Source organism: Aulostomus chinensis, chromosome 23 (assembly GCF_037954235.1).
Source record: "Aulostomus chinensis isolate RoL2024-O1b breed Wild chromosome 23, RoL_Achi_v1.0, whole genome shotgun sequence".
Lineage (NCBI taxonomy): Eukaryota > Metazoa > Chordata > Actinopteri > Syngnathiformes > Aulostomidae > Aulostomus > Aulostomus chinensis.
The window spans coordinates 8474091-8485421 of NC_141342.1; the positions used below are offsets into that span (position 1 = coordinate 8474091).

Consider the following 11331-nt stretch of genomic DNA (forward strand, 5'->3'; position numbering starts at 1 on the left):
CAGCATATATTTCAGAAAGCTGAAATACAGGCACTGATTATTATCAAGTGTAAACAAACCTATTCATTCTCACTTGTCTTGGTGCAAAGGCCCCATCCCATTAATCTAACTGGAAAAGTAACTTTATGATCCTGTTACATAACTCCCTGACAGGAAGGTGCCAGCATTTTACAGGAGTCACTGGATGTCAGAAATAGATGGTTCTTTCACAAACCAAATAACAGAAGCAGGCAGGTGCTGGTGAGTGTTTTAGACAACTCAAGTAACCCCCCCCCCCCCCAACCCATCACCCCATGAGTCAAAGCTTGTCAATGAATACTGTTCCTCCCTCTCTCTCACACACACACACACACACTTTTTCTGTTCCTTTGTGGATTATTAACCAGTGTGGCCTATGTGCATACCGTCAATGTACAATAAGAAAAAGAAAGGCAAAATAAAAATATAGAAGCAACAACAGACAGAAAAAAACATAAATGCATTAATAAGTAGAAGACTGGAGAACTGTGACTGAGATGGGTTTTTTCTGTTTAACTGTTTGCATAGACTGCATTGCAAACAACAATAGCTAACAGGCTAACAATAGGTGTTCAGTGGGCCACTCATTTCTAGAAAAAAAAAAGTTTGGCTTGTCATCTAGTAGCAGGCTGGCAACAGAAACCATTGGGCCAAAGGTCAACATGAGGGAGAACAAAAACATGACCGGGATGCAATCACTGCGGTTTTACTTGCCAAAATATTGCTTTCCTTAAGGCTTTTCTTACACTCCACATTATGTTTGAAAAACCTGTTTTGACATGTGTTAAACTGTCTAATTAATGTCACTTTTCTATCCATTATGGAAGCTTTACTTTCACATATCACATCAAATGTAATGATTCCCAAAACCTCCTGGATTTAGTTTTTCCAAAAACAGTCATTTTTAAAATCCATGACTGTTCTTGCTTTTTTGTGACTCAATAAAAAAAAAACCTTATTTAACATAGAGTTCTTGGTGAAATCTTGTTGAATCTCTCAAATTCTCTGAGGTGAATTACACAGCAAATGTAGAGAGTGAAGAGCAAAACTGAGAGGGAAAATAATCAAACATTGACTGGTGAGAGGTCAAACTTACTTGAACCACATTTTTCCTATATGAAGGTATTTGTGGGTAGCCTTCAGTTAGCAGGTAAGTGCACTCCATGTATGGATGCTGCAAGTCCTCTGCCGTGGCTGTGGATTTAACTTTGGCCTGCAGCCCACTGCAGAGGACTTGGGCAGTATGACGGTATACCACTGTCTTAAAAAATATTTTCAATTCCATCAATTACACATACGCGCGATGTAGTGCGTACCATGCACCGCTGTGTGAAGTGAAGGCACGTGCTGTGTGATCTAGTGGTGTGACAGGAAGTCAGGCAGCTCTTCAGAGAAAGATGGTGAGTGGAGTTAAAGGCTCAAGAAATATAGTAACAGGAGGACTGGTAAAGAAAAAAAATGCTACTGCCCCTCTCTGAGATTATTTTAAAGGTAAACCAGCCAACATGGAGGGAGCCATGTGCATCATTTGCCTTAAAAGATGTGGCTTAAGATGGGAGAGATGGCTCCCCCATGTTTTGGTCCTTACCTCCTCTGTCCTTCTATGCAACAGAAAGTTACACCAGCATGTCAGACGCATTGCGTTTTGCCTGTCGGGTTTTGTAAATCTGCTTAGACTCAGTAGTTGTCCATCAGTTTCAGTGTGTCTATCAGGTTAACGTAGCATCCATGAAAACATTTCTTTTTCAGTCCGTTTTGGCAATTACGTGTCTTCACAATGTTTTATTTTTACAATTAACCAGATAAACTATGCCATTTTTGTGGGAGCTTCCTTTCTTTTGCAATTTGCTATGTGTAATTGACATTAGAGCTGGGTATCACCACTGACCTCCCAATACAATACGACTTCGATACACTAGGTCCCAAGTCGATACGATTCAATACAATATACGATACGATATTTTAGCTACCAATTTTGCTTTGGTAATGGAAGAGATTCTCAAAGGACTAATGCTGTAAATTCAATTGTAAAAGTAACCCTCTAACTTGCTGCATAATTAAATATGAATATTTACATTGAGAACTGATCATTAAACAATAGTTATACAACATCATGCACTCGTTATTTAAATATATGACCGTCATTCAAAACAGAAGGGCAACTTAGACTTCCACAAACCGTCAGCAGCTCAGCAAGATGACTCGCGGTGTGGCGAGCTTCAATCGCCCGCGTTTGTAAAACGTGGGACATGAGGGACCAGTTACTGTCAATGTAATGAGAGGTGACTGTCAAGTAGGAATCCATAGCTCTGCTTGTCCAGCTGTCGCAAGTGATGGCAACTGTCTCTGCCGATTTGTTGCAGTGACTTGTAGTTTCCTGGTTGCTGAGTGTACTCTTGGTGATACCTAGTCAAATGGCTACAGAGATTAGTTGTATTTCCATTGTACTTTACCTCCCCTTTGCACACAGCATTACTTTTGTCAAGTTGGGTGCAGTTTTCTTGCTTCTTAAAGCCGAAGTGCTGCCAGACATCAGCTCTTAAATTTGCCGGAGATTAAAGTTGCGCTTCCGCCATCTTGTTGTTCTCTGATCAGAGGCACATGGCCTGGATTTCGCGAGATCAGATAATCTGACTGCAGTAACGTTGCACTAAGCACTAAATCACGCGAGACTAAATGGGCAAACAAAAACAAAACAAAAATAAATGGGTAAAATCGAATGCATTTTAAAAGATCGGTACTGGGATTTATGTATGATAATCTTTCCTTCAAATGTATATCGATAAAATATCGGTATATAGACATTTTTAACCCACCTCTAATTGACATGCCAGGTAACGCATCAAATCTGCACTCATCGTGCACAAATATCAAATGACATTGTACAGTCTGGTAAAATGTTGCTGTGGTGGTATGATTGTATGAAAAAAAGATACCACACATACCTACTTACTAGAGCATGTAATCCCTGCAGTCTCTCACCCCCATTCTTGTCCACATTGTACCTGTCTAAAGGGCATAAAAGCTCCCCACTCAAAAAAAATAACTTTGAAGTGAATCTAACTTTTTTCCAACTTTGTGGCTTTGTTATTTTTTTCAAATTCCATGACTTTTCTGCTTTTTTATGCAGTAAAACCCTGTGTGTGTGTGTGTGTGTGTGTGTGTGTGTGTGTGTGTGTGTGTGTGTGTGTGTGTACACGCAAACATGCCTTTGTGTGAGTGGTTAGGGTTCTGGGAAACTAAGCTATGCTTCTGGAAACATGTAGGGCAACACGCTGGAACATGCAGAACACAGACTAAACCTCTTCAGATGTGGCTAACTGCTTGGCATGGCTGTAGGACACATGGGTACACACACACACACACACACGCACACACACACACACACACACAAACAGGCGCTAACAATGGGAGTTTCACCTCATTCTACATTTAACTAACTTCTGTATGAGATGTCAAGAGCAGGGTAGTGAAGAACATGTTTCTTTAACGAAAGAGACACAGTGAAGGTCTGTCTGTGTGAACTGGCTATTGTATTCTTTCCCCAAATACCTGGCATTGCCCTGCTATTAGCCTATTTCACAGGGTCACAAGTGTCAGTTGAACAATGCACCTACAATTTCCCAGCCATTCCACCATCTCTTAGTACTATGATAACACAATCGATTACATATTATGACCTTCAAATCTCAGTGAGATGAAATCTAACATAGATTGGAAAAGGGAGGATTACAAAACAAAGAAATCCTTTTCAAGCCATACCCAGACACCAAAACCAAAGATTCAAAGGTTCAGAATTTTTAAAAAAAGTGAAATTAATCAGATTATGAACTTTATATTAACCAACTCTCAGTAATAACCTACAAAACATAGACAGGATTAAAACTGGAAGGCTTGGTGTCTGTATAAATTACTGAAGTAGAGACATTCCCAAATCAGGGGATCAAAAAAAAAAAAGTTTTATCACATTTTACTGAATAAACACATGGTGTATATATCTAGAATTATTCTCTTACCGCTCTCATTTGACTGATACAGCATAATTTAATTTTTATGACATATGTCAATCACCATTCAAAGCCCTGGAGGACTGGCAGCAACTGAGCACAAGACATCATAAGACAAAGCATAAATGTAAAGCCGAGACAGTGGAGCTGGTGATGCACCGAAGCAATGCTTCGCCATGTCTTGCAACATACATTCATCACTGAAAGACAGAAATCTTCAGGTACAAAAAGGATTGATACCCTTGCTGTTCAATCTTTTCTTTGTATTTTCTACAGTATTTCCATCTGAACTATTTAAGAAACCAAGATCTGAAAACTGACAAGATGTTTGAAAAATCTGCCTCACCTTCGCTTCGTTTTACAACCTGCTTGATTGGGCTAGTGAATTGAAAGTACTAGTCTGACCTGCTATTAAAATTGTGATCAGGAAATTAGTTTTGAAAACAAGTGTTTATTCATGAGTTTGGTTTCAGTTTGTAGCACAGGAAGGGTGGTACTATGCACCATAAGAGCAGATAATAAACCTAATTTAACTGAATATGGCCTAACCTTGTATTTATGCTCCTACAAAATTAAAAAGTGGGACAATCAACTGTCATTAGGACAACATTGTTCAGGATATGATACAAAGCAAAAAAGAATTAAAAGCAAAGCTAAAAAGTAAGACCAGGAGAAAGATATGCTGAAGATGTGGATATAAACGCTTGGAGATTATTTCTGATATTTCTGACCTACTAAACACAAAATACTTTTCAACACCACAGCCCTGACTTCACTGCAAGGAAGCCACCGGATTGTCTGTGATGGCCATAACTCTGGCACAAATTACAGACACACTGCCGTCTTTGTGGTTTAGCAAGTTCACTTCTCAGCTTAGTCACATGATGGAATCACATGTTCCCGGACGACAGTGGAAGTCATCCAGCTGGCTACTTCCTTGTGTGTGGTCACATGAGGATTCATTGACTTGGTTGTGGCTGTATGTGCCCCACATGGAGAGAAATTGATCATGGAAACAATGATATCAGTGAGAACAAACAAGCATAAGAGGTTTTCCCTCCCATATTTACAGGGACACCAGCCAAACATCTTGAAGACGGGCAGTTATTACATTGTCCAGACCAGATCCGTCAAAAACCACAATGACAAATTGTTTCTATCTAGTTTTAATAGAATATATAAAAATTAAAAACAATTTGGTTGGCTTACTCATGAACAGTTATGTCTGTTTCTGTCCTGCATGCATTTTACAATACGTAAAGGGAAGGGTGTCTTTCTTAACTGCCATTCAAATGGTGGAACAAGAGATGAGGACCACAATATTAAATAGCCTGGACTTCACATAGCCTGGACTTCACAAGTCCTGTCAACCTAAAAATGCCTTGGACACAAATAAAAACTCAACGACAGATGGGGTACAGGTTTGTGTGTAATGATGGATAGAAGAGATTAGCATTAAACAGTCATAAATAGCAAAAATGCGACAACAAGGTGATTATTATTTAGTTCTTTAACAGGAGGCACGGACTGGCAATTAAAAGCAGAGGTTGATATTTTATGGGTACGGTACAAAGACACATAGGCAAAAAGAGACTGTACAAAGTCAAGAAAGAAAGTGTGTTCTACTGTAGAGGAGTCATTTTGGAGCTGTGTGAGTGTTGGTTTATCCCAGAATGTGTTAGGTTTGTATGGGTAGGATGTGTGTTGAGCAAAAGAAAACTGGGAGGGCTTGTGTTAAACACAGAGCAGGACAAGCAAAGTGTAGGGTGTCCATCATTGGACACTAATGTATCCCTCGATGACTTCATTCAAACCAGAGATAATTGGAGAATCTGTTCAAGATATGTTCCACATGTGGGTATACAGTATGTGTATTCCACTTAAACAGACACACAGAGAAAAACACTCAACAGCCAGTCTGTGTAGTGATTGCAGCTCTTATGCATTGTGCACTTTACCAATGCACCGCACATGGCTGGGTCAGGGATTGCAAGTAAAAGGACAACATAATGACAAGAGATTGAGCTAAATCACCCAGCATTCATACAGTGGTATCACACATGAATGTACTGGTGAGTGGGCCAACTATCATCTCTGTTGATATTTAACAAAAAGTAAAAAGCTCAGACAAATGACATACAAATTCTGCATTAGCCAAGGACAAGTAAACAAACTTGAGAATCACAAAAATATTACCCTATTGGCTGGAACAAACCCCACTACATATGCTTTGACTGAGTGTGCCTTTTAAGCACTTTTCTATCCCAGATTATTTCTCTCAGGACGCAACATTGAGAAGGGATAACCACATTCAGTCTCTGAGCAGTAAGAGCAACAGTAGCACTAACTCGCACGCTAAAGAGAGTACACACACTAACTTACCTACATGTTGTCCGAACCTCATAAAAGAAGGCACCAGTTTATGTTTTAAATGTTCCTGCTTGGGTGAAAAAAATCATAGGGGAATTTATAGAGGTATCATCATTAGCAATTACAAAATAGTTTAACCATGTTCAGTCATTTAATTGCAATGCAAATTGCCATAAATATACAACGTTTGGTTTCACTGAAAAAAATAAATAAATAAAATGCTGACGACAGTGTGATTTTTATGGATATTTGTATCAAAGAAAGACATTTTCTTAGAGGGATAATTCCAACAAAAAACATGTATATTGCCTTTCAAGTGACTCAAGAAAGCAGAATGAGTGAGCAATGTATACTTAGTTTGAAGCTAGTGGCAATGGATGGCGAACAACAGCTACAACAAAAAGACAACAGCAAAACTGTCCAAAAAATTATGTTTACAACTTAATAAATACTACAATCCAAGTCTTTTCTTTATTCAACTATATGCTCAGCTGAACAAACTTGCTTGCTCCTGACTGCAGGGGCACTGAAACTGTAGGGTTTACAGTTTACTTGAGCTCAAGACACCTATTTGTGAGTACTTGAATGTTAAAATACACCTTTTTGTATCACATTTGTATTGGTTTTGTGTTAAGTGTGGAGAATGTTAAGTGTATGAAAGTCATCTCTGCAGCACCACATTCATTTATTTATTTTGAAAAAGAATTGACCTTTAACAAACATTGTGCGTTCCTGTGACTTGAAAAGAGCAGAGGGCAATAACAATTTCAATTAAATTTCTATCAGTTGTGTAGCCCTACTCCCTAGTGAATAATGTGTACAGCCAGTCATTTTACAGTTGTTCAGTTGCACCACCACCAAAACAGTAACACTTGAGATTGAGAAAGAGCAGATGGTAAGGAAATCGTTTTTTTATGTTGTGTTTTTTCTAGGTGTGACCAATATCAGAATGTAGTAGTGAGTCAATTGTCCCATCCTCGAGACTCAGCCACTTCTAAACTTTGAAGTACAAGTCACACATGCACATAACATCTCAAGAAAAAAAAATCAAATGACTTTGTGTCCTTACTGTGTCTTGAAAGTGTATTTTGTGCCAACTTACAAGTAACTGATGAAGCAAAAGAACATCATTAGCCCTCACAACCGACAAACTGCTATATCCCAAGAAACAACCTCTGTAGGGTTTTCTTTGTTGTTCCTATTCTTAAATTATTCAGTGTATACCCTTAAAACTGATGTTGTTCAATTCACAATAAGGTGGAAAAATTCTCATGTTTTCTAATGATATTTATGGAGAACAGATGACTAAAATGTATAGATAATTAATGACAGATTAAAATTAACATCCAATCATACATTTTTAGCTATATCAGCCAGCCTTGACCACATAATTTACAACACCACAAAAAACAACAACATTGATGCTTGTGCAACAGAAATGTATGCAAATGTTGCACATATTTGGCTTTAAACTGCAGAGAGAGGCAGTGACGAATGAATGGATTAAATCTCTATACCAATAACCACTGCAGCCTGATAAGAGGCATGCAGGTTGGACATGCTGCCCTGTTGTAGTGTTGTTGTGAGACACTCTCTCTCTCTCACTCACTCACTCACTCACTCACACACACACACACACACACACACACACACACCATACAAATATATGTATTTAAGCCCAGAAAAGGAAGCATGAGCTCTAACAAATGCAAAACAAAAAAAGGGAATTTGAGATTACGCAAGAACATGCCTACAATTACAACAGCACACACGTACCTTAGGTGCTCTGCATTCTGGCTTTCCATTATCCACTGTCTGCAGCAATGAAGTACTGCACTATCCAGCAGACAGAGCTGGATATTCTACATAAATGTGAGCTATATCTTGACCTAAACAGAGGATTTAGCTGGTCTTATATACTGATCAAATGATAAACAGTGTGGCATTATTTCTTACAATAAGGCCATGACAAAAATTATTAATTTCAGCAGGAATCTATGCTGACTGATGATATTACAGTGTGTTATATTCATTTGCTGTAAACATGCACACTTGTGCACACACTGCAATAAAAATCAAATACTCTTTTATCTAAAACTATGATTGCAAAGCAGCAATGTGCAGCAGTTTGATGACAGCCAGTGCTTCATAAACAGGTAACCAAACACAGCGGAAGACTGACATAACTCAGAGACAATTTGATCCATATCCACCCCCTAAATCCAAGTTGGTCTCTTCCAGAGGGCAGCTGGATGCTCCCATGCATGTAGCTGCAAACAAAGGCTTGTGTTGCTGCTAGTGTTTCATAATATTCAGGCTCTGCCTGTTTGACTATGCACGTCTCCAATAGACTTCTATTTAACTCTGCCCCCAAAAGTCCGTGATGTGTGTCCTGTGAGGAATAGCAACAACCAAATCAGGGAAAACACCAAAATGGCCCAAGGAACATGCAACTACACAACAGACTATTTGAGAGAGGCAGCTGTCCTCTTCCTGGAAAGGGACTCTCCCCCCACCCCCCTTTCTCAGAAAAGGGAGAGGCCCCTCCTTCCATTAAATACACCTCAGCTGATACAATGAAAAATCAGAATTTTCAATTTCAATCTACCATCTTTTTTCTCACATATACACACAGCCATGCCCTCCTCCTCTCTCTCGCTCTCTCTCTCTCTCTCTCTCTCTCTCTCTCTCAGCGCAGTGTGGCTGCTGCCTGCCTGCCTGTGTGTTTATTTCTGGAAGCTCACAACATGGCCGACATGTGCTTTGTTATTGTTAGTACATCATCCCTGCTGGCCTATAAGGGCACTTTATCCTCCTCCATCCCACCTTAGACACCAAAGGAACCTTAAAGACATACAGTCTTTCAAGGACTGGTACATTTTAAAAACCATATAAAATATATAAAAAATCTTTCCACCCCATCTCCTCGAACTCACCATTTGATGATGATGGCCATATGGGATATTTGTTTCTTGAAAAAAGGCACTGAGGGCAGTCTACAAAACACATACAAAAGATGGGTTATTATTTGTAGTATGACTTATGTAATATATTGGACATTATGTGCAACATGAGCAACGGAAATTAACCAGACATGGGCTCATTTCACAATGGAAGGGAAAAATAAATTTAATCTTCCTCTATTTGGTTTCCCGGAGACGAAATACTAACGCAGCTAGCTACTCTTTAGCAAGCTTGTCCATTCAACACGACGGTCATCTTTATTGCGTAATGCACTCGCTAGAAACACTGCTGTCATGTGTCGGATTATAGATTTAATCTAGAGTGGAGTCTAATTGGATATTCCAGCCGTTTGTTTCTCCCGACTGTACGGCCCCATCTAGTTTGGCACACAAAATAAATACTTTATAAAGACTGAAATGAAGACGAAGAACTGTTTGAAAGCGTACCTCGAACCCCAAACTGCTTGATTGTATTTCAAAGAGGCTAAAAGCGTCTCGCGCTCCAGTTAAAACTAACGGTCGGTCGAAGATAAACACTAGACGCATGGCTGACGCTGTCCTTGCCGACTCCACCGTCAGATCCATTCTATGCTATTCTTTTAGCCTTTTACCTCGAACTGCCAGTGTGCCGCTTGCAAAAGCTGCTTCGCCTGGTCTGCTGCACAACCCGCCGTCAGGACGAACTGGTTAATCATGACTTGGTGTTTGAGTTCATCCATTTTTGACGAAGCCCGTGTCCTACTCGCGGCGGCTGGCACTAAAGCAGACTCTCGACCGTATCTCCTCTCTTTCTTCACTCTAGTTGTATTCCGTTCCTCTCCCTCAGTCGTCCACCATTACAGCCGGCTGGGCAAACACAAATATTTACTGTAGGAGCGGTAGTGGAAGGAACGTCTCATGATTGACAGAAGGGCTCAGCCAATCAAATGACAGTCTCACCAGAGGGAGTTGTATGCAGAAACTGGGCCGTCCCGGATCGGCGTGTCGTTAGCCATACTATGCAGGAATGTTTCCGTTTTTAATAACATGATCAACCGAACTAAAGCATAAATACTTATACATGTTAAATTAGAGCACACATATTACGGAAAAAGCACTGCAGTGGAGGTAAACCCCCAAAAGGGGAAATCCGAACGTGTTTGTTTTGGACTACAATTCCCGTGAGTACACGGTTTGTTTGTAAAGCTCAAGTAGGCTGACTTTTTGTGAATGACGGCCGCTCTCGTCCAATTCCCAGTCCCTCTGTGTCACTATCTTGCCAAATATGGTAAACAAATCCACCATCGCCAATTACATCGCTCGGAGTAAAATTAGGGGCAGCCGGCAGCCATGCGAGCACATGCTGAAACACATTCAGAAGCGTGGCGCATATTCTTGATGTCTATGAGAGCTCGTATGATGTCAACAAATCAATTATTATGCAACTTTTCATAACCAAAAAAAGACAACAAAGATGTACGAGTATTTAGCATACATCAAACGGTACCAAGGTTTCTAGTATATCTGGGCAGACAACAGGGGAATGCAGGTATTTAGTGATAAACAAAACTAAGTAATGGACACGGTGTAATAGAATGGGGTCATGGTGTAATTCGCATAGCATAACATGCTTTGACAATTTTCACCCTGAAAATCCAAAGGTCGCTTTATCTGCTTTTATGCCAAATTTCCATTTGAAAGGGTTGTATCTGTTCTCCTAAACCAGCTGTTTTAGAGCAGGGTGTGTGTAAAATTAACGGTCTGATATCCACACAGCCCAGAGCTGTGGTTAGCCGTAAACATTCTTTTATCAATGGCATGCTTGCAGCAGTTACAAGCAGTACCAGTTAAACCAAATAGTGGAATGATCGGAAACAGAGACACCCGGTGGTCAAAGAAAGTAACTGAAAATACCTGGGTGAAGCTGGGGTCATTGACATCCATTGTTTTTAGAAAAATTATATTCACTCAATTTTACATCATCTGGAGGTTTC

General features: G+C 39.8%; 1 protein-coding gene across 1 annotated transcript in view; it reads right to left on the minus strand.

Annotated features, from left to right (window-relative positions):
• ubald1a (UBA-like domain containing 1a) overlaps positions 1-10240 on the minus strand; it is a 28050-nt gene extending 17810 nt beyond the window's left edge. Inside the window, exons 1-2 of the mRNA XM_086194709.1 lie at positions 9970-10240; positions 9332-9391 (exon numbers count right to left, since the gene is read on the minus strand). Of these exons, the coding sequence (XP_086050835.1) occupies positions 9332-9391; positions 9970-10077 (168 nt within the window). The 5' untranslated portion in view covers positions 10078-10240. The remainder of the gene's footprint in view (positions 1-9331; positions 9392-9969) is intronic.
• Positions 10241-11331: the final 1091 nt, after the last annotated feature.